Source organism: Anser cygnoides, chromosome 14 (genome assembly GCF_040182565.1).
Source record: "Anser cygnoides isolate HZ-2024a breed goose chromosome 14, Taihu_goose_T2T_genome, whole genome shotgun sequence".
Lineage (NCBI taxonomy): Eukaryota > Metazoa > Chordata > Aves > Anseriformes > Anatidae > Anser > Anser cygnoides.
Genome location: NC_089886.1, coordinates 1,250,786 through 1,274,545, shown reverse-complemented (window position 1 = coordinate 1,274,545; position 23,760 = coordinate 1,250,786). Strand labels below are relative to the sequence as shown.

General features: G+C 54.1%; 1 protein-coding gene across 9 annotated transcripts in view; it reads left to right on the top strand.

Moving 5' to 3' along the window:
• The window catches only part of ARHGAP26 (Rho GTPase activating protein 26), a 143,098-nt gene extending 119,859 nt beyond the window's left edge, over nt 1-23,239 (top strand). For 4 of the 9 annotated variants that reach the window (XM_067005448.1, XM_067005446.1, XM_067005449.1 and 1 more), the window contains 3 exons: nt 4,104-4,214; nt 6,850-6,941; nt 10,521-12,132. In XM_067005448.1, coding sequence (XP_066861549.1) covers nt 4,104-4,214; nt 6,850-6,941; nt 10,521-10,609 — 292 coding nt within the window. In that variant the 3' untranslated portion in view covers nt 10,610-12,132. The other 5 variants (XM_067005453.1, XM_067005452.1, XR_010834922.1 and 2 more) reach the window with 3 other exon arrangements.
• Nucleotides 23,240-23,760: the final 521 nt, after the last annotated feature.

The following is a 23,760-nucleotide window of genomic DNA, read 5'->3' as shown; positions in this document are numbered from 1 at the left end:
CACTATGCACTCAACAGGGAGAGCCCCTCACAAAGTCCTCAAGAATAATAAGAAGGGAAAAAACAGGTCCAGATGACATTTGCTTTCGGCAGACAACAGGCAGCAGCCAACATTTCCAAAAAGTCCATCACCACCTCTGCTATTTCCATGAGAAACAGCAAGGAAATTGGACCCTACACGAAAACTGTTCTCCAAATACAGAGGCCTCATTAGTCTGATCACTCAAATGCGCTTACTTCTCCAACAAAACAGGACTTGGGCCTTGCAATCACGTAACTCAGCAAGGTGATACTTGGGCAGTATCTTTGAAAATAAGTGCTGGTGTTTGACTGGAAGGAGATAAGCCCTTGGCGCTCGTCACAGACACGAGGTCTGTAGGCGCTCGGGAGGGCCAGCTCAGGCGGGATCGTGAGAAGTCCCTTTGTTCTTCTTGAGGCAACGCACTGGAAGGACTTGCAGAGGAGGATGACGAGGTGAGCAGAGGTGGCTCAGTCATCATAGGACCATCTCTTCTGTGAGTAACGTGATTGAAACAGGATCATCTTCATACTTAAAGACCTGCATGATGTCATTATTTAATGTATCTCTCAGCTGTTTTGGTGGGCATGGAGAGTGTTTTCTTTGCCACCCAGAACCCAAAACTACCAAAATCCTGCTGCAAATTATTGGTAGCTTCTTAGATAAAGGCTGGCTTGAGAGCCAGGTTCTTGCTGCAACACTTCTTACTGCAACACCGCAGAAGTAATTCTCTTCTCTGAGAATCATTTGATTGCACTATGCACCGTAATCGTAGTAGACTGAGCAGTTGGTGAGGCTGTGATAGAGCTGACTTTTACAAGTAGCAAGAGCTGCATTCTTTTAAAATGATTTCATCTCAAAACACGTGTTGGGAATTTCTGGTCCCGGTGTGCCGTGCAGTTGGATGGGTGCTCTTCCAGACGTGCAGCGAGGAGGAGCAGGGGCTGGTGGTGGAGGCTGACCGGCAAGGCAGTACACGGCCCCGCTGCACCCAGCGAGATGTCCTCGTGCACCCGGAACCCTCTGCCCATAGAGCAGGGCCACCTGCTGGTGTCGGTAGCCAACAGGGGCACAAGCCTGGCCATGTGTCGGTCACCATGTCACCACCCCGCTCCAGGGCACCTCCTGACCACAGGCAAAGCGTCTCTTTGGAAAAGGCTACGCTGTGCGTTTGCTTGTTCTGTCTTGCCCTGCCTGGGGCTTTTGTGGTCCCTTGGGGACGTCTGCCTGCCGGGTTTGTCGCCGGCAAGAAGAGGAGCTGGCGTCTGGAGGCGTCCAAGGTGTCTTAGGACTCATCCTGCTCTGAAGATGGAACCTCGCTGAAGCAGGGGCTGGAGGCCAAGAGGTCCGTGTCCCAGTGTAATGCTCCTTGAGATGGGTAAGCCCATGTATGGAGCAGGTCACGAGCACCTCTGAAGAGCTCTTTGGGATCACCAGGATGGAGGAGGCTGCGTGAATGGTGAGTAGCCGTGGTGCAATGAAGGGCACAGCTGGCAGACCCTCTGCTTCCAGGTGCTAAACCCACACATCCTCGTTCCGTTTGCACTGCAGACATGCACCGTCTCGGAGGCTTGCACAGTAGCTTGGCTGCGTAGAGCCAGCAGCCATTGTGTACAGGTATTACAACCAACAGACTTTGGCTTCCAAAATACCAGCTCCTTGTGCAATATGAACAGTGAAGGAGAAGTTCTAGTTCCTGATGCCCAGAGGAGCGCACCCTCCATGTCTTCAAATGGATCTAACATGCTCTCTCCATTAGAGGGCAGAAGCATGCTTATGCACAGATAAAATAAAACAAAATTACGTGCCCCATGTGCTACATAACTTCTTGTGTTAAGGACAGGTAGGACATCATCACAGATCACCAGACAACTACGCCTGCTGGAAAGAAAACCAGGAAGAACTGGTGCTTCAAGGGTTAATTTCTGCGATTTGGGATAACACGGTGGTCTTTGTAGCACCTCCTTCTGTTAAAAGTTGGAAATAGGCTTCCTATATGGTAAACACAAATGTCTAGCAGATTTGGTAAAGATTAACTAATGCAGGTAATTACCTATTTTTCAAAAGACTGTAATTACCTATTTTTCAAAAGACTGACAATTTTGATAGAAAAATACAAAAAGATTGCTTTTGACTACTGATAATTATGAGGAGGACGTTGATTAGATCTGAGGAGCGGGGTGAACACTAAATATGAGGTGAATTATTTGAGGATTCCTGTTAGTATTCTGCCTATTGTATTACAAGCCTCAGTGAAAGTTGTGATGCGCTGCTGTATTTCTGTACACATGTAATCCTCTGAAGTAATAAAGGAATTGCCTGTAATTACACGGGGAACTTATTGCTTTCTGTTCGATTCGGTGACACAGCTTCTGCAAGCAGTAGAGAAGCCAAGAGTTTGCCCTTAACCAGATACGGACTGCAGGGGAGTTCAGGCCAAAAATGTAACCTTCTTTAGTGTCCTCTTGGTGCCAGTTGTGGTGGGGATATTTATGACACGGCCACTTTCTCCCTAGGAATTGGGCCAAACCGACAGAGTTGTCCCTTCAGGTCCGAGTAGGCCCGGAGAGCCCGCCAGGCGCTGGAGCAGTGACCTTCTGCTGTCGGGATCTAAAAGTTACTGAACGATTATGGGCTAACCCGTCACCCGTTTTACGGAGACTTCATCTTTTTATTAAAGGTTTGGAGGCGCCTGGGAGCAAGGACCCCCCCGGGTGGCCTCAGCACGGCTCATCCCTCCCCGGGATGGGAACGGGGACAGGGACGGCCTGGCCTGGGGGCTGCAGGGCCGCACCCTGTCCCTGCCTCACCACAGACCTGCGTGAGCAGGGGCGCCACCCCTCTCTGGGCAAGAAGGCATAAATCGTGATTGCTTTTACAAAACTTCTTGTTTTTACAGGGGCATTTGCAGTGCTGAGATTTTTTTTTCTGGTGTTTTTTTATCAGGGACAAAGTTTACGATCTGAATTAGATGGAGAATACAGATGGGTTGATAAACATACGAACAGTAGAAGATGGATCAGACTCAAACTGGTGTTTTAGTACAATAATTGCTTTTCAATGAACCTGAGAATGACCTAAATATAACAGTTTTGCAGGAAACAGACTTTTCTCACTTGACTTCTGTGTGCAATTGCTAATACAGTAACTTGATTTCACTTCAGTTGACAGCAATAACTTAAAGGTAGTTAAAGTAGTTAAAGTAACTTAAAGGAAAAGTGAAGAATCTAGAGCTAATGGTCAAGAGCAGTTTGGATGAGGGGAAGAGAGTTCCTCGATGTAAAACACGAAAACAAAGCAATTAAACCTTTACGGTGCTGCGATTTCATAAGCACCGCAGGAGCACTGAAGCGTCGGTCGCCTCAACGTGAGCCGGTTACGTGGCCGCAGAAGCAGCCGGCTCGCACCGGGGTCCTGGCGCTCCCCGTGATGGGCGCACCCCAGAGCGCTCAGCGGGTCCAGCACGGGCACAGCCCCTGCAGCCAGCGCCCTGTGGCTGTTTTCTCTCGCCTCTTCCTGCTGGGAGAAAGCAGGTTATCCTTGCCTCAGCTTTGCTTGTCGCCGAGGTGGGATGCGGCTGGCAGCCGCTGGGACCCCCTCAGGCGTGCAAACAGGCAGCGGTGCTTGGCACTGCAGGTGGTGGCCCAGAGAAAAGCCTTCTAGAGCCAGGCACGGCAGCAACCAAAATAAAAACGGAGCATGGAGGCTGCTCGCAGGTCTCGTTCAGGTATGGAAATGCGGTCAGCCCTTTCTGGCAGCAGTGGGGAAACAAACCAAAGCAGGTAAGGTGCTGGGAAGGCAGCAGCGGCGAGCAGCCCGACAGCCCTCCGCACACGAGGTGTCGGGCTCGCCTGGATGTGGCGATGGAGAGGGGTTAACTGGAAGATCCAGCTCTTGTTGTCCAGAGAAATGCAGATCTGGCCTTGAAACATTTCCCAAGGTCTTGGCACTTCATTTCGTAGCTGTGTCTCATGCTCTGAATATTCCCAAGGCACTCGCTATCGTCGGATGTCGTCTGACTGTCTCTCGGTTGCTGTTTGTTTCTGTGGTTGCACGTTGATAAGGTATCTGGTTATGTCTTGCAGCCCTCAGAATCCAAGCCCAACGTCACCCCTCTCACCGTCCTGGCCCATGTTCTCTGCGCCATCAAGTCCTATGCCCACCTCCTCTACGTCCAGCGACTCATCCCCCATCAGGTCTGTTGCAGAATTTGCTTGGCTTTCTGTTGCTTTTGCTATTTTCTGTTTAATTTACCTGGTTTCCCTCACTTCACTTCCCTTCCCCCTTTGCATCCTGCTCAAACTCCCCTAGTGCAGCTATCTGCATTCAGCAAGAGAGGAGCTTTCAAACGTCTCCTGCCCCAGGAGAGGCTCCTGGCACCCCTGTGGCACCCCCTTGCCCCTGGTGGGTGCCACCAGCCCTCACACACAGCCCTGGGCCGTGCGATGCTCAGAGTGGCGGCAGTCAGCACTGGCAGGTCATGCTGACGGTGAGTGAAGTCACTTGTGGTTTCTGTGGGTTTTGCCCAGCCATTTCAGCTCCCTGCAGCTCGCTTCATTTGACTCTACAACAGGTAAGCGAGGTACTGTCATCCCAGCTGCTGCCGGGGGGTACAGATGTCTGTAAAATGCCGTGATACCACATTTTCTGGCCATTCCCCTTTTCTTAGCTGGAATGTAAGGGGGGGTAAAGGACATGGTGCAACACAGACGTTTGCCTGCTTTTAGCCCATGTCTCAGGCACTGGGGCATCGCTGGAACAGGTTGGTCCTGCAAGCCATGGACAGACCAGGGTGGGTTCCCGGTCGGACCTGGAGCAGGTCAGGTCGTGCAGAGGCTGCTGCCCGCTGGCACCACACCGAGCAGCAGCGGTGAGGATTCACCAGCAAGAGCCCTGCACCTGCAGCGTGCAGCTCGCTGCCGCGTGCACTGCCCCGGGGCTTTTGGCACTGGAGCCGCACCACGAGCAGCGCCTGGTGCCTGCACTGCGGGTACCAGGGATGCTCACACAGGGGAAGCTGGGGTGATGGCCTCAGGCAGGGTTTCCTTCCCCTGAGCCCACCCCTGGCCCTGTCTCGTCCCCGCAGCAGCACTCCTGGCACGGCGCTGCTCTCAGCCCCCTGCATTCGCAGCCTCGGGCCGGGGCAGCAATGCCTCTCGTGGGGAGACGTGTCAAACCTGTTTGTTCATTGCAGGCACAGACCGAGCTCTTCCCCCACACCTACAGCCATACACGTTGCCTGTACAACGTCTGCCTGTTTGGTAGGGTTATTTATGTGTTTTGGTACACGTCTGCAGAGGCTGACAGCGGTGTAATATCATCTGAGCAGCCTGCTTCCTCTGGGGGAGAGAGGCTCATCATCCCCGAAACTGCACAGGGGCACATGGGTGATACTCCTCTGAGTGCTTTGCTGGCTGCGTGCCATGCTTGGAGGCAAAAATTCAACACAAGCGATCACCAGGATCCAAGCTCCGCAGTCCCTGCAAGCCCGGCAGGGCTGCGCAGGGCGTGGGCGCAGCACCAGTGCCACAGCCCCGAGCGCAGCGGGTGAAGGGCGGCTGGGGCCGGGGGCACAGCGTGCTGCACGGGGGCTTTGGGAGGAGAAACGCTGACTGGAACAGTGTGAGGTGGGAAGCCGGAAACTGCCTTTTTGCCTGACGGTCTCCACAAATGCTATGCAGGAGAAGAAAGGAAAGGAAAGCCTCCCAGGCAGCCAAGGCCCCTCTTTTAAGCGGAGGTGCCCGCACCCGGGTGTAGAGCATTTTGCTGCTGCTTGCATCAGGCAGCTGGAATTCAGATATGAAAAGCCTCGACTAAGGGGCTGTGCTGACAGCAAAACCAAAACCATTCACAGCTTCCCTGGTTTGTGGTTTCTGTGTGAGCATGAACCAGTTTCGCCACGAGGTGAGAGTGTGCCGGTTACACGGGGCCCACCCTGAGAAAGCTCAGCACCGTTTGTAGTCCTCAGAAAGAGAAAAGCCCGTGAAACCACCGACTGGGAATGGTGATGCCTTGCTGGTTATGCCAGTGCTGGGGGCACTTCCCTCACTTAGCTGGGGCGGGCCGTAGCCAAACAGCCCGGTGCAGCCCTGCGGACAGACGGACGGACAGACGGCGCGGTGTGAGGAGGGCTGGACCTGCTGCTGGTGTCTCTGCTGCCACCCGCACTGCTGGGGCAGTGGCCGGGGAAGGACGGAGGGGACTGGGGCATGGGGACAGCTCTGCGGGCTGTGGGTGTTCAGGTGCGCTCCTGGGCTCCTTCCTCCCCCTGTGCCCGCTGGCGATCGGCCTCCACTTCTGTCCCCGTCGGCTCTGAGGCGCTCCCCTGCGCAGCGTGGGCACGCCGAATTTCCCGCTAGGATCTAATGGTTGTTAAATCTTTTTTGTCTTCAGGTACAGTCTCTAAAGAAGCACAGCAAATTCTTCACGGACTTAGTTATTTTTCTGTTCTGAAATACCCTTCCCCAGGTGCTAATTCTTCCTCCTGAAATTGGACAAGGAGCTCTCCGAGGGCGCTGGGCTTTGGCAGCTCCGTGGTCTGGTCTGCAGCGGGTCGCTGATGGCCCCTGCTGCCTGCCTCCACTCAGCGCCTGCCCTGCAGCCCTTACCTCCCCTCAGGGACCCACGAAGCGTTTCCAGCCCCCCACGTACTCCTGCCCCGTGCCTGGAGCTCTTGGAGGAGAGCTTCACCTCTTCTGGGTCCTTCCTGCTCCTCCCTGTGGCAACCTTGAGGGCAGGGGTGCGGGGACCCCACAAGACAGCAGGAAGGGGCTGCTTTTGTATTTCGAACAGAGTACGGTTTTAATGTCAATAAATGCTTTCTTTTTGCAGCTCGCCATTGCGGAAGGCGCGAGCTTTGTACGCCTGCAAGGCAGAACACGACTCGGAGCTCTCCTTCACGGCAGGCACCGTGTTTGACAACGGTGAGTGCCCGCGGCGCCCTCGGGGGAGCCAGGCGGCCCTGGGGCTGGGGTCCCGGGGGGCCGGGCTGCCGGAGCTGAGCCCCAAGCAAGGGCAGGGCACGGTGGGAGGGCAGGGGGTGAACCGGGGCGTTGGTGACATATCGTGGCGTTAGCGTCCCTCTAACGAACGTCGCGTTGCCCCTCGCTGGCAGCCTTTGGGCTGGAGAAGCGCTGCAGGAAGCGATCGGGCTCGTGTCCACCAGAGCCGAAACTGCGGCTGCCAGCCTCGGCGGCAGATAGGCAGGAGGCTGTCCCCGTGTTTCCAAATGGACTCTTGGTCTCTGACAGCATCTCTCATTTCATGTGCATGTGAGAAACTGCAGAGCCAGTGCTAACAGTAACATGAATAAAGCTACAGGGAACGCCAGTTGGCTATTATTTATTTTAGCACTGAGTTTTGCAAATTACTGGTTTTCCTCCTGTGACTCAGGGAATAATTTGTACTCTAAGTTCATGGGTTTCCTTTCAGTCCTGTGCCTAATGATTATCCCATTTCCACCACTAGAAGTCCCATGAAAGAAGAAAGCAGAAATGCCTGAAACAGACATTAAATCCAAGGTGTATCTTGCCTTCCTTTTTGTATCCATGCTGAAAAGAGCCGGTCATCCAGGCCTTTTTTAGGCTCGATGTGAAAATGACTTTTTCAAGACCATGATTTAATTCATCCTAGGGGAGACGTGTAGAACGGGGGGGGGTGAATGGGCGGGATCCTCCTCCTGTCCCCCGTGGGGCACAGGACACCGGCGAGCAGAGATGCCCGCTCTGCCACCTGCAGCCCCGGTAAGCTGGATCCCGCTCCGTGCCCTGCTCATTGCCCTGCCCCAGCCGCGGGGTCCGAGCCACCCGCCCGGGGGCGATGGGTGCCTTGGCCCCTGCGGCGGAGGTGGCTGCGTGTGCACAGGGCAGGAGGCGAGGGCACACGTAGGTGCCGCGCTCTTTGTGTCCACCTTCACCTGGCAGAGTCAAAGCCGTGGCTTGGCGGGCTGGTGAGGGACGGTGCAGCACGGCATGGGGGGCATGCCGAGGTTTCCCAGGCTGTGCTCGCAAGCATGAAGTGCCTGCTGTGATCGGAAGTGCAACGTACCAGCACAAGGCGGTGGTGCGGTTGACTGACAGCAGCATTTACCAGGGAACCATTCTTTGATAGTTTTCGGGGTAGGAGAGATCAGTGTCCAAGTACCAGCACCGGAAATATTCTATGCAGTTGCCATAATGTTTCGTGCAGGAGATGGAAAAGTAGCGTGTGCTTTTTGCCTCTGGATACTGAGAACTGGAATAGGTGGCCTCTGATTAGTCAGGTTTTTGGAGACAACGTTAATGAGCATAGACTTTCTGTTTCCTGCATCAAGAGAAAGAGACTGTGCCCCATGGACAAGAAGTTCTGTTTTAGATATAATCCCAATGTAAAGAAAAGTCTTCTTGCTACTTTCCAAGTAGTTCTTGGCTTTCATATGCTAAGCATTGTCATTTGGGAGACTGCTACCCCATGCACTGCTTTTGCCCTGGGATATATACGAGAATATGGCAGAAAAGGGAAGAGAATTAATACACGCGAATTAAAGAAAATACTTTTCCTAAGCAGCACCATAGATATCTCATAAATAAACATGGTCTCCCCTTTGGGAGCCCGTGGGAATTAGAGCAGCTAGTAGGGGAACAAGTTTGAATTAAATACATTGTGTTTGCTAGATAAAAATCAATGGATTATTCAGGGGAAAAAATATACAGCATGTTCTAATCACTTAGCAGCGTAGCCGGGGCTCACGTTAGCTGGGGGAAGTGAGTTAGAAACAGCTCGGTAGAAATGTTATTGTGATGGAGGGGGGTTATAAAACCTCGTGTCAGCACATGTATCTCAGAAGTATTTAAAGAGAGATGGTTTTTGACTTCGAGGTTCCCTGAGGTTGTACATGGCAGGGCAGCATCTGAGTCTGACGGGGAAATTGAGGTGCCACGAGCCACACTGTGCGACGCCCACGCAGTAAATAACGTCGTGTTTCGAGGCGTACGATGAACTTTCACAGCGCCGTTCTGCTTTAGTTATGTGAAACGCAGACTTTCAGCAGACCTCGGGCACTTGATAGCTGCCTGCCCGGGTCGCAGTGCTGGGCGGGAGGGATGTCCCTGGCCAGAACTGGGGACGGTGAGGGCCCGGGGTCAGCAGGGGGCTGCTCCCGGGTGTTTCTGGCCTGCAATCGCCCCTGACACGGAGAGCTCCCTGTTCGGAAGCAATGAGCCCCCGCTGCCGACAGGTACTGAAGGCTTTATGCCGGCGTGTAGGAAAGTTGCATTGCATTTTTTTTTTAATTTTGTAATAGAGAATAAAATTCTCCTCCCTATCTGTTTGTGTGCCCTGCTTTATCTGACAGTGTCCAGACAGAAATAAATGGCTGTCTTTGGGCCATAAGCGCTTCTTTAAGGGAAAAGCAGTCGCTGGAACTCACATGACTTTCCGTTAAAGCACTTTCCCAAGCCATTTGCTGAGACCAGAGGGCTCGCACAGATGCACACAGACCATTTACAATTTCTTTTCTCTTGGTGGACGTTGGCAGGGGCACTGTGAAGCCAAAGGAGTTTTAGAGAAGGTTTTCCAGGGGGCTTTCCTGGTGGCAGGCAGGAGATGTTGTTTTTCCTCCGAGCTCGCTGTTAGCCTTTGGTGATATAAAAGCCCTAAGACTTGAGAGTGAGGGTTGTAAGCATGGGACATAAAGACAACCCCAAAATGGGTAAACCTAAGAGCCAGAACACAGTCCTCTGCCTGCTTCAGCACAACCCTTGCTCCTGCAAAATCAGCTAATTTTCAGTAGTTGTCTGAATTAAAATAAAGTAAAATAGCCTAGGGCCTTCTGAGGACTCAGGTTTCTGGTTCAGCAGAAGTACGAGCTCAGTGCTTGCTCGCCCTCCAGGAGCTCGCTGATGTGCTTTCTCTCCAAGTCCGAGGCCGGGCCAGGATGTGCCGGTTACGGCACCGTGCAGTTAACCGCGCTCTGTGGGACTTCACAGAGATTTCAGCCCGAGTCTGGAGGAAGGTTTGAGCCTTGCTTCCATCCCAGGCTCTTGAAGCAGCCCTGCAGCTCCAGCTGGTGCTTGGGAACCCGCTCCCCAAGCAGCGCAAGCTTTGTGCCGGCGTTTTCGGTGCCTCAGTGCCAGCACTTCACAAAGCGGACGCAGGGGAGTCGTGGCAACGAGCGGGTGCAGAGCGAGGGAGAGCTGCTTTGGCTTCCTGAGTGACTTAGAGCACTGCTTTCCTTACTTGAAAACAACCAACCTGGAGGCAGGCCTTGCTCCCTGCCCGCAGCACCTGCTGTGTCACCGGCACGCGGACAGCGGTCGCTGCTCCGTAAGAATCCCACCCCTCCTGTCCCGTCCCGCTGCTGTCACCAGCGCTTCCCGGGCCACATTGGGTCGGGGCAGGGCCGGGGGGGCCCAGAGGCCACGGGCAGGAGGGATGAGGGGCATGGCAGCCGGGACGGATCCTGCACAGCCCGCGGTGGAGCCAGGCTGCGCGGTAACGCGCTTTGTTTTCCTTCTCTCCTCAAGTTCACCCATCCCAGGAGCCCGGCTGGTTGGAAGGGACCCTCAACGGGAAGACGGGATTAATCCCCGAAAACTACGTGGAGTTCCTATAGCTCGGGGCGCAGGACGCGACCCCGCTGAGCGTTTCATGGTATCCATGGCAAGCGCTGGCTCGCGTGCTGCAGACCGTTTTGCTCCTTGCCTCCGTGTGGCGCGGTGCAAAGGGCGTCCCCACGGCCACGGACACCGACGGCTGCGTGGATGCCGCCGCGCGTCCCTCTGCCGCTGTGCCCGGGCTTGCAGGAGGCTCGGGGAGGTCGCTCGGCTCTCCCAGCATCGTGCAGAGGCAGGCGATGCCTGAAGTCCACGTCCCCTGTCCGGAGCTGTTGCAGCAACGAGGAAGGCAGCAAAGCAGCAGCCTGCAGGCTCGGGAGGGCTACGCCTGCAGACCGTGAACCAGCGCGAGTCTCCGCTCACCGCTGCCGTGAGGCTGCCTGCAGGCCACAAGGAGCAGCGGCTGGAGCTGCCGGCACGGATCCTGCCCGGTGGAAGGAAGAGCCTTCAGCACCAAGCAGCCCTTTGCTCCCCAGCCATTCCCTGCGCTCCATCGGCCGGCACGAAGCGGTGGGGGAAGGTGCTCGGGGCTGGCAGCAGACCGCAGGCTGCTCTGCGGCAGCGTTTTGCACGACACCGAGCTTCCCTCCCCGGCTGGGCGCAGCCTCACCTGCGCCTGCACCCTCACCAGGCACGCATCCTGCCCGACACAGCGCCGCTCCTTGTGGGGTGCCAGGGCTGGGGGCGGCCGGGTCCCCCACCAGGGAACAAGGACATTTGGGACCAAACCCCTCCGACTTTTTCAAGTTCTTTCTTTTTTTTTTTTTTTTTTAGATTTAGATTTATGCAGGGTAAACATCTGTGATCTGTGCAACCGGCATTTCCTTCCTGGAGGGCAAGATGCAGCTCCAGATAAATACTACTTCTTTTGTTTGACTGGCTGTTTTGTATCTCTGCTTCCCAATGCACATTGCAGGGGGAGACATCCATGCTTTGCGAATGCCCAGGCCGCTCTTGTGCCATTTTGGAGCTGCATTTGCTACTCGCCACCGTTGCTTTTTAGGTGGTCTCCGTGCTTGCAGCCTGGCGTGTCGTCTGTCTGTGCCAAGTCTGTACAGTGCTGGCTGTGCGAGGTAAATTATTGCCGTACCCCCAGAACATTCAGTGCTGGTGTAGCCAACCTGCAGTCTACAGAGAACAAAGGAGGAGCCCGTCGGCTCCATCCCCACTGCGCCTGCCTCCAAAAGGACGCTCGTGCCTCCGCGGACAAACCTCTCGCTGTTTCGGGTCATTTTTAAGAGGGAGGGGGGGAGAAAGAGCCCTGTGTGCCTGCAGAGCTGGACCTGCCAGGTACCCTGTCAGGAGCTGAAATGATTATATTTTGTAATAGAAAATCCTGAAAGAAAATGCAGCCTGTGGGCAAAGAGACTGTTGTGTAGAAGTGACGCTATCGCACACTGGTGAAAATGGGTGTCTTGTCTTTTTGTAATAATTTTAAAGACTCTGAGTGACTGAATCGCTGTATGTGTCACTTTTTATTTTTGAAAGAATTAATGTATAAATAGAGTATCTTAAAATATAATGAGGGAAAGATCTATATTTGATATTTTTAGAAGACCTGTAATAAGAGAAGTGAAGGACATTTGAAACCGGCTACAGAAAAAAAAAAAAAAAAAGCCTTGCAAACACACTCACATCCACAAACACCCTCTGGGCCTTTGCTTCTCTGTGTGCTTTGTGGTGTCACAGAAAGGACAGAAACTGAAATTTCAGACCTCTTTAAGATTCATTCACAGTAATTAAATTTCCTGGACTTTTGTCTTAAAAAAAAATAATAGGAAGAAGTCACATTTTTTTTCCCAGTTTCTAGGGCCGTGGCAGTGCTGCTCCCCTCCCTGCCAGACCCCGGCGCGGGGGTCCCTCTGCTCCCTGTCCCCGTGCCCCCTGCTCAGTTGTGCCGGGATGCAGCTGCCCCATCCCTGCCCTGGCCCTGCCCCGTCCTCCCTGGCCCCCCGCCTGACCAAGAGGGACAAGAGCAAGCAGAGATCTCCGCTGACGGGCACCAGCTGTGGTCAAGTGGTGAGAAGTTGTGGAGTGGAGTAAGGGAATACACGGCGTGAAGAAAAAAACTGGACTGTCCAAAAGCCCCAGAAGGAACAAAGATGCTGATCTAAAAACCACACCCAGCAACCACGAATCTTTATTTAGATGTGCACATCATTTAAGAAGGGCCCTAGGTAATTCTTTTGATTTCCTGAGGTTTCTGGTAGGCTTGCAGGAATAAGACATCTGCAGGTGGCACACTGACCCACTGAGGACACAGCAGGCACATCAGAGGATGCTCTGGCAGGGATGACGAGGTCAGCAAAGCCGCTGGCTTCAGCCTCTGAAATGTGCCATGATTTCCACTTTAAGGTGCTGGATGAAAAGGGCCGAGAGCTCTATGGGGATCAAAGGCAGCGTTTCAGTGGCAAGTTGCTGATTCTTGTTGGTCCTCGGATTTTAATAGTGAATATTTGTGCCAGTTGTTTATTCCCGTAAAGTAAAAGATGGGGTTGGTCTTCACCCAGTCCCAGCAGCCGCTGCAGAGCAGATGGCAGGCGCTGACTTTGCCTCTCCTGAAAATGATGCCAGTGCCGGAGCTTTGCCCACTTGCCCGGCGGGGAGCTGCCCGCTTCCCACACCCTCCCCACCGCGGCTGGCTGCACCCAGGGGCGCTTGCCTGGCACTGGCTACGTTTTAAATCCTTCCTGCCTCTGTCGACTGCCTTTAGCGCCAACATGCTCTGTCTGGGTGACGTGTTACGTTCCCTGAATTTATGTGTTTTCAGGAGTTACAGGAGAGGGACAGGAAGGATGAATGCAAGAGGAAAAAAAAAGGGTGAATATTTCACACAGGAGCACTACTGGCTGGTGTTTGGGGCCTCCCCATCCCGAGCCGCTCCTACGGCGTTGTCCCCTCCTGCGTTCGTGGGACTCTGCTGGAGTCGGAGGCCTTCGGCTCAGAGCAGCGTCTGCCAGCACGGCCTGCTGTCATGACCTGACCTCTGCCCTCTGAAGAAAAAGCATACCATGCGTGGGAATTTTAAACACGTTAAAAACATCCAAAACCCCACATTTAGAGGATACAGTATTTAGGGGCCTCCTTCTTATTAAAAATGTATACCTCGGTGTTATTTTCAGCAGCGGCATTGGGGTCCGCCTTTCTTTACATAGACCATAGAATCAGAGCATCATTTAGGTTGGAGAAGACCCTCAAAATCATCAAGTCCACCCATCACCTAACACTACAAGTCCCCCACTAAACCATGTCCCTTAGCGCCACAGCCACACATCTCCTAAACACCTCCAGGCCAGGGCCTCCACCACCTCCCTGGGCAGCCCGTCCCAACGCAAAGAAGTTCTTCCTGAGGCTCAGTATCAACCTCCCCTGGTACAAACTGAGGCCATTTCGTCACGTCCTACCACTTGCCACCTGTGACGAGACCGACACCCTGCTCGCCGCAGCCTTTCAGGTGGGTGCGGGGAGCGATGAGGTCCCCCCGCAGCCCCCCCTTCTCCAGACTGCCGCAGCTCCCCAGCAGCTCCCCGCGCCTGTTTTCCTGTCCCTTCACCAGCTTCGCTGCTTTTCTCTGAACATGTTTCAGCAACTCAGTGCCCTTCCTGCAGCCAGGGGCCCAAAACTGACCGCACTGCTGGAGGTGCAGGCTGACCGGTGCCGCATACGAGGGGACAGGCGCTTCCCGAGTCCTGCCCGCGCTACGTCTGGCACCAGCCAGGTTGCCCGTGGCCTTCTTGGCCCCCATGGCTCGCGTTCAGCCAGCTGCCGGCAGTGCCCCCAGGGCCTTTTCCAGCACCTTGCCCAAGCCTGTGCCGCTCGGGGGGTTGTGGAGGCCCAAGCGCAGCAGCCGGCGCTCAGCCTTGAGCATCATGCTGCCCTCGGCCGTGTCTGCGGCCTGCGCGGGTCCCTGTGCAGCCCAGCTCCCGCCCAGCTCGGTGCCTTTGCAAACTGCCCGAGGGTGCTCTGCATCCCCCCCGTGACATGATAAAAATGTTAAACAGAGCTGGAGCAGGAGGTCTTTCGGTCGGTGCTGACACTGCACGCACTGTTTCTGATCGCTCACTCCTGGAAGGAAAACCACCCGCAGCAGCTGACGCTGCTCTGCACCGGCAGGCTTTGCTAGTGCTTCTGCCCACACAGCTTCTAGTGGAGGATGTCACTTCTGCTCTAAAGATGCTCAAGTTATTCCAAAAATGGAGCAAATGCCTATCCCCTTTTTCTTAGGAGCTTTTGGAGACAGTACCGAGAATGTAACTGGGGAGAAAAGTCCCACACAGATACACTTGCAAATCGTCTTCTGGAGGAAAGGAAAACAGAGCATAAATAGAAGCTGTTGCTCATACAGGACAGTTAGTGGATTTTATTATTATTATTATTATTATTATTATTATTATTATTAATTAGAATCTTTCCAGAAAGTAAAAACCTGGCTGAAATGCTTACTCAATGTTCCCATTTTTGGCTAGCTTTAATACTGGAGTAAACATTGGTTTATTCCAAGAGAAATTAAAGATAGATAGAAAATATTTTTTAAACCAGCTTGACATGGCATTTGATGCTAATATTTTAAAGTCACCAGTTAAAATGATAAGAAAGCAGGGACAGTCAGACTTGCCAATAGATGTGGTCTTTCCTGTGTTTCCTGTCTCACTTTAGACTTAAAAAAAAAAAAAAAGAAAAAAAAAAAAGACCTTGCAATAATATTTGTAGAAGCAAATATCAGCAACAAGTCTAAAGGTGAAGTCCTGCCATGTTTCAGGTCGATGGCTCAAGTCCTGTGTCTGGCCATGGCCAGGCCACGATGCGCTGTCCCCAGCCTCCGACTCAGGTGGCACTGCTGGGGTGCCTCCGGCCCACGCTGCAGCCACTGCCTGGTGGTTTCTTTTACTGATTTGATGGAGTTTTGCAACAGGACATGCAGCATCTCGTGCGCTCTGGGAGCACCCAGACGGCTGGGTAACGCTCACGCAGCAGGTCCCTGTGTGCTGCTGGGGGCTGGTTGGGCTGGGCTGGGTTTGGCTGTTTTTTTTTTATTTTGCTTTTTTTTTTTTTCCCTTTTTTCGAGCAGGTTATTACTCAGTAAGAGCAACAATTTCAGACGCTGGCCATAAATTTTTCAGATTCCCATCTGGCTCAGCAGTCAGACAAAACATCCTCCTGGTAATTGTCTTGTCTCGAGATGGCTTCTGCTGAGCTCGGTGGCCTCTGAATTGCAGCCCAGTCCATTACAGCTAATTACAGCCGTGCTCCACCGCAGCTCACGGTGCTCTGGTTATTGCTGTAGCGCACACGGATACGTGGGTGCTGCGTCCTCAGCACCGGCGCTTTAAACTGCAGACGGGCTCCGGTCGGTCCCTGCTGCTTAACGCAGAGGGAGACGGAGCGGCCCCGGTGGCTGCATGGGCCGGGCGCTGTGAGCACGCAGCAGGACGGTGCAGCGCCTCTGTGCACCCGAGGGATGGGATCTTCCTGCGCCAGTGCCACCCAGCCGAGTGCAAGCTCCTCCATACCCACCCAGCCGAGTGCCTGTCTGCATCAGGACCAGCAAGACAAAGGCCTCTGCTTCTGGGAATGGGCTGAACTCGGTAATCCTGATGCAGAAGTTTTGTTATATTTATTTCTGGCTCTGCCTGCCACTTTATTTTGTAAATTGCATTTGAAGCACTGGAATTTTCCCTTGAAGAATGATGGCTCTTATTTTAGTTTCACTTCTGCTGACAGCTTAAAAGAGGCTGGAAGTGAGGGATGAGAGGAAGATGCTCATTAGAGACTCGCAGCGCTGTCACGTCTGGGTTCCCGCACTAGCCAGCTGATGGCTCTGTTTAAATACTAAAGAGGCGTTATTCTGATTTATCTGAGAGATTTCACAGTACAAATCCAAACAGCTCGTGCAGTATTTGTGTAAGTAAGTCCCCGGGGCATCTCTGAGCCTTTCCTTGGTTTGTGGCCGATGCTGGCGGTGACTCCACTGCCTGCAGCGCGTGGGCCTTCAGGTGCTGCTCAGGCGCGAGCAGTCGCGTTGCCTTTGTTTCTTTCTCCCTGCTGGGTTCTCAGAGGAGTGCTCATCGCTGCAGGGCTCTGTCCCGCACACCTGCACCCCTCGTCCACACCAGTGCCAGGACATCAAGTGAAACAAGACGTTACAAGAGGATTGTTACGGAAACGGGGCTGCCACGCACAGTGCTTCGCCCAGCTGCTGTTTCACAGAGTCCGATGACCAAAGGCAGACCTTGCTCCGTGCGAAGGTGTTGGGAGCAGCACCCTTCAGGCTGCAGGGGGGGATAGTCGCTGCCCAAGGCTGAAAAGTCAGCATTGCCCTTGCCATGGGAAAATGCAGAGAGGCTTCTGCTTTTCCCCACATCCACAGAGATTGTTTGCCACTTGCTTTCTACCTCTGCCAGCTGTATTTGCTCCTTCCCAAACCTGCCTGGTTTTGGGGGAACTCAAACCCCAATCCCGGCTCCTTATCAGGGTATCTGTCTGGGCTGACCTGCAGAAATGATTGAAATAGCACAAAACTCGTGATTCCAGTGCTCTCTGGAGCAGCACGCAGTAAGTCACGGCCAGCCTGGAATAGCACTTGGTAATAAAATACACGGACCAGAAATATCCTCCTGACAGGGCCGCTTTTAATTGATTGTGCATGCTGTGTGTCTGCGAATGCAACCCGGCTGCAGGACACAGGAAGCAGATACAGATATAAAAGCAAACCTGTGTTTCTACTCAAAACAAGGAAACTTTATTTCCCTGGATGCGGGCGCAGGTTTGATTACACATAAGCTTTTTTCCACTGGCCGGGAAGGCATTTGTCAGCATTTCTGGGGCCGGCGCTCTCATTTCCCCAGCCCCGCCGGGCCCCACCACCCCCAGCCCCTTCTCCTGCAGAGGCATCTGCCACATGGACACGGAATGGGATTTGCTATTTCCCCCCCCTTTTTCCCCCTTTTATTTATTTCTTTATTCATTTATTTATTTCCCAGCAGCACTTCAGCGTTGATACTTTGGAGATGTGGCTGGAAGCGCCGATGAGGAAGATGATGCCAGCATGAAAAAAAAAAAAAAAAAAAAGTGGTGTTTGCCTGTTCAGACGGCAATGCGTGTCAGTGGGTCAGAGCAGGCCGTGCACAAAATGCTCTTAACAGGGATTAAAAGGGCACGGAGCCAGCAGAGCCCTGTGGCCAGGACGGCCGCCCGGGGCTGGGGCAGCTGTGCCTGCTGCAGTGGCAGACACAGACTGCTTGGAGGAATTTTTAATTTTATTTTAATAGCTGTTTATATTTAGGCCAAGCGAGCCCAGTACCAGTAGCTGGGTGTGCTGCTGGCAGGCGGGAGGTGCCGGGGCTGAGAGCACTGTTCCGGCAGGAAACCTGAGAAAAGCTTCCCTGGAGCAGCAGTCCCAAAGATTTCCTTCACCCGGGGCAGAGCAAAACGTTTTCATGTCCCCGATTTACCTGCCTGAGATGTGTGGGATGTCTGAGAGCGAAGCCGCGCAGTGAGAGCCCAAACTGCAGGTGCACCTGTGAAATTTTAGCCATCTCGACAGGGCGCTGTTTTAAGGCAAACTGGTATAAAATTGAGGAAAGTTAATGCAAAAAAAGAAAACCTAGTGCTGAAGGGACGTGTTCTGCTTAGAAAGTGCATAGTATTTTAATTATTCTAATGAACCAGAAATCTCAAAGCAATTATAGTTTGTGCATTTGGGCTAATTCAATTTTTTTAGCTTTTGGGAAATAAAAATTAGAAACAACTTTTCTAAAAAATAGGCATTTAAAGCCCTATTCTCTGGGCAAGGAGCTGATTATTTGAAGCCAAGCACAGCAAAGCAGCTTGTAATTTAGCACAACTGTTTGACGGCTCACGAGGTAGCACCTAGCTATTACCTATTATAAATCCTCCCTTCTGTTAATGAAGCTTATTCTTGCTCCTAAACCTCAGACAAAGGTGTCTAGAAAATAGCACCTGGGCTCTAAAACTCACCGACGCACTCAGGAAGGAGGAAAAAAGCCGCAGCGGCCGGGCGTCTGGGAAAGCTCCCGCGGGGCTGCGGTGGTGCGGGGAGAGCTGGGCAGGGCTGGGGGGCTCAGCAGCCCCCTGCAAAGGCCTTCAGACAGCAAAGGGGCTCCGCAGTTTGTCCTTTCCGTACCCACCGCCACGGGGCCAGCCCAGTGTGCGGGGTTGCCTTGCAGCAGGTTCAGCACGGTCACCTACCAGCCAAAGGGAAACTCAGCTTTACACAGAACCTGTTGGGAGAAGCCGGGTGTAAAAGAAAGCCGCTGAAGCCCTAAGCAGAAGGTCTTATTCCTGCAGAGGGGCAGGCGCTGTGAACACCCCGGCCAGCTCTGCCATCAAGGCAGCCAGCAAAGCTTTCCGGGGCCCGCGCTGGGGGCACGCTGTGCCCTGGGGCAGTGCCCCTGCCCTGGCTCTAGCTGGCTTTTCTCGCTGCTGCCGGAGCTGCTCTCGTGCAACGGGGCTGGTCCTGGCGCTGCGTGCCTCGCCTCGCCTCGCCTCGCCTCCTGCCCGAGCCCCGGCGCTGGGCCCGAGCCCCTGCAGCACCTCGGGGACCCGCGGTGCGGGGAGCGGCGTGGGACAAAGCGCGCGTGGTGGCTGCGGCCGCCTCTTATCCACCGGCCAGGTGGGGCTCGTGGCTACTCTGCATGTGCCTTTTCAGAGCTCATTCATTTTGCTTCATTCATGACCTATAATAAATATTCCGGGGCAGGGAAGCGCACGTGCCACGTCTGGCCTGCACCGCCTTTTATTTTATTTGGCTGGCTTTTTGTTAAATTAACGTTGCGCTCTGCTGGTCCGGTACCTGCAACGCCTGCTCCACTGAAACACCCGGGGACGGCCCTCCAGCCGCAGTAAGGAGAACCAATTAAACCGCACTATTATAATCACTCCTCTGTTTATTATTTATTTCCCCAGCAACAATGATATATTTAGACCAGCAGCTTTGAGCTCTTTCAGACCCATTATGTTCAGCGAGCCCCCGCCAGGGCAGGCGGCAGCGATGTGTGCGAGGTGCGGTGCGCAGGGCAGGGGCTGGGATCACCGCCGCGATTTTGGCAATTGCTCCGGCCTGAGCCCTCTGGGAGCCACGTTCCTGGTTGGCGAGAGCCACGCGCGCCGTCCTGCGGCACCCCGGCTGCCGCCGTGCTGCGTCAGCCAGAAAGAGCGCGGCAGAGCTGTGGGATCGGTCTCTGGCTCCAGCTGAGGAGTTAGGACAGTTTGGGGTTTTACTTTTTGCCCCCAAAAACAGCGTCTAGGCGTTCCACACCAGGAGCAGGGCTGTTCGGGTGGCGCGGGTGCTGAATGAGACCCGCACAAAGGCTGCAGGGCTCCTCCTGCACCTCCCGGGTTAGCAGGGGATGTGGTGGGAAAGGCTCCACGTTCTTCCCAAATGCGCTTACGTTTTGTGTTTTGGGGGTGCCTGTCCTTACACCCAAGCACTGTTAATTGCTGCTTAATCATGTGGTAACCCGCAGCGAGTTAGGAAATAAATAAATAAATAAAACCAACAGTGTCTACAGATGCTGGGGACTGCTCACTGGTGGTGGACATGGGCCCTTCAGACCCGCTGGGTTTTCCCCTCCACGCCTGCCTTTGGAAGCGGCGAGCATCCGTGAGGGGAAAACGCCCGCGCATGGCCACCCCGCGGCCCTGGCTGGGGACGGCTCCGAGCAGGGTGGGGACGGAGCCGCGGTCCTGCTGCCTCCGTGTGCCGTGCCCTGCTGGCACATCGGCGCTACTTTCGCATTTAGGATCGGTTCTGCAACAGCAGCTGTGCTGTGGAAGGCACCCGAGGTGGGTCCCTGGGGAGGGGACAGGGTCTCAGCCACGCAGTCCCATGGCAGAGGCACTTCTCTGCCCCGCAGCCCTCCCGAAGTGCTGCTGAGCGGCAGCAAGCAGGGCACGGCTGCAATTAAAGCGTGCGTGATGGCTAAGTAATTTGAAAAACGCTGGGTGACCGTTTGTAGAGCAGCTTTAATAAGGCCATATATAAGGAAAAATGGCAAAAGAATTGTACTTCTGGCAAGGGAAAAATATTTGTCAAACTATCTGTGAACATTATTTAGGCAGATAATGCTTCCTAATAGATTATTGGACAAATATTAACATTTTAGAGCTCCCGATTCCCTTGGCAGGCTCTGTTTCTCCAGGTTCATTACTGTATTAGTGCACTGGTGACATCAAGTCCATCGCGTGGGGCCGGCTGTGCCACCGGCCTCGTGCAGGCAGTCCCGGGGGTGGCCGGGGCTGCAGAGCTGCGTTTCCCCGGGGGCAAAGCAGCAATCTCCTTGCCCAGTGCTGAGCGCCACGGGGGCTGCAGCCAGGACACTGCTTCTGCTCCGTGCTGTGCCCGGACAGCCGGGGTTTCACACACGCCAGCATCGGGGGCTGCCGGGCCGTGGTTCACGAAGTCAGCCTTGTTCTCAGCCCCAGGAGGGATCACCTACCGCTGCTGCACCCCGAGCCCCATCCGTCCCGGCCACTTTGTGCCGCTTTGTTGCCAACATTTGCACCCGAGCTGGGCTTCGTTGTTTTTAATGCCTGTTCACTGTAATCTCTGAATTAATGTGGCATGTTTCTATTAAGGTAATTAATTAATTAATTGAGTTGCAAGAATCATCCCGTTCCAGCCCCCTGCCGCGGTACATGTGCACACCTAAGTGGGGTGTGTGTGTGTGTGTGTGTGTGAGTGGTGTGTGTGTGGGGAAGCCTTGTGACTGCGAAGCTCTCCGGCCTGACGCTGCCGTGCCCTCTGCTCCCCAGGCAGTGGGAGCAAGGTGTGGGTGTCCCAAGTGTTTGTCTCACCCGAGTAAAGAAAAAGGCCAGCGCAGGCTGCGTGCGAAGGGAAGAGCTGGGAAATGCCGCTCCCGGGCCGCTGGTTGGGCACATTTCAGCCAACACCGCTCTGGTGCGGAGGCCGGGGAGCGGCGGGCGAGTTCCTCCCGCTGCGGCTCATCGGGGAACGTGCGGAGCGAGGCCGGGAGCCGAGCGGGACGGGGCTGCCCGGGGGGGCCCCACTGCTGAGCATTTGTCCTTCTGAACACAAAGCGACGTCCCCTGTGAGCCCAAACCAGAAACCACCCAGAAAGTGTTAGGGAAAGGGAGGGGAAGAAGCAGCACGGGTGGTGGGACGCAGCTCTCGGCAGCGGGCTGGGCCGGCTCCAGCTCCCCCTCGCCCCGACGCGCTTTAGTTGCAGCTCCTGGTCCTTTACAGCCAGCTCCGTGGTCATGCCCACGGCACTTAATTGGGCACAATGGGGCACTTTTCTTCAGCACGTCTCACATCAAGCAGAAAGTATAACCCCTGTCCTATCGCATTAGCAACGCAATTAGTGGCCGTATTAAATGCTGCATCAGCAGTTTCTCCTCAATCTTTTCATGTGGTTTAATCTTGAATCAACAGAGCCTATAATTAGAAGGATTCCACTTACTTGTTATTTTTTAAACTTAAGGTTCCCTGTTGTGACCTCAGAGAATATCCTTAATTATGATTTGGAGCCGTGCCAGGCCTAGGAAGTTTTGAACGAGAATATTTACCCAAGCACCCCTCCTCCCGTTTCAGTTCACAGCAGGTTTCCGTACGCTATGCCATGGGCGCAGGCGTTTGAGATCGATGGACTCCTAATCCCCTTTGGAGGAGTTCTCTGGTTCCCACTCCTCCGGTCACGCTGATGAGTGGAATGCTACACTTCTGAATTTATTTTAATATGTGTACTGTGTAACATATCTTCAGGTCCACGGTTTATTGGCAACCTCGACAGAGAAACAAGGCAGCCTTGCTCACGCCTGGAGCTCCGCGCGAACTGGCAGTGAGGCCGAGGGCCGGGCGAGGCGAAGGCAGCACCCTGCGGGCAGCCCCAGGGGCAAGCAGTAAGTCAGGAGCACTGGGGCCGGGACATCTCAAGTGACAGCACCGTAAAAAGGACATTTAATGGCATCTTTGCCAACCCCTGCTCAAATTCCAACATTTTATTGAAATAGCATGAATAAAACAAGACAAAACAGTCACCAATTTCAGTCTCATGCTGGGTTTCGTTTGAATTTCCTGGAAGACGAAGACAGATGCCCAAGAAATCATCGCAAACCAGGACGGCACATGAGCAGGAGGCTGCCCCTTCCCCTGCCCCGCCGCGACCACCGCCGGCAGGGGAGCTCCGGCGAGGGCACGGGGACGGCGCGCGGAGCCCCAGGGGCCTGGTGCTGGAAGGGGCCCTGCTGGCGGAGCACCGCTCCGGTCCGGCTGATTTCAGACGGCTGATGTGAGAAATCTGGAAATGCAATGGGACGAATCGGATGTCAGGCGGAGCACGGGGACGTCTGGTACCTGCCATACTTTGCCACGAAGCGTGTTGGAGGCCGTGACTCGGTACTGGTCAGAAAGCAGTTATTTTATCTTAATATCTGATGCACCCCCTTAAAGCGCCTTTTCACAATTGTTATACAAATAAATGCAGTTATCATAAATCTTGTTCTTGTATTGCATCCAACCCCGATCTACAGACACAGAGCATGAAAAGAACCAAAGTGAAATTTATGTAAGCCTTTGTTTTAATTGCAAACAATTCAAACAAATCGTTCCCTGCTGGGAAGTTGGCATTTTATGTTGCAATTAAAGTAGATTTTATTATGGCACTAATCTTACGCTGCGATCCAGTGGGGTAAAGGAGCGAGCTATGTTGAGGAAAAAAGAATCTGCAGTTGTATTTACTGATGGCTGAAGATGCGCTGCTTTTTAAAAACTCGGTTGCAAGGCAGGAAGCGGATTTTAAGACAGCGCTTTTTGTTCTGGGGTCTGGAGGTGTTCTGAACACCGAGCACAATGCGTTTACACCAAGCCACGGCCTGAGAGAGGTGTTTTTCAGCCACTCTGGTTCAGGAAATACTTCTTCATGGGTCTGGTCACGGCCTTCTGCTGGAGACAGACGGCCCCAGTGCAGGGCCCTGTCCCGCGGGGACGCCCGCAGCAGCCCACCCGCACCCGCTGCCCCTCGCCCAGGCCCCACAGCGCATCCCAGCCCCTGCAGGTCCAGCCCCCTCCTCCTCCTCCATCGGCTGCTCCCCCACCTTCCTTCCCTTCCCACAGCATGGTGCAACCTCCCGGCAGCGCTCCACCGCGCCATTGCGACACCCTTCAGCGTGA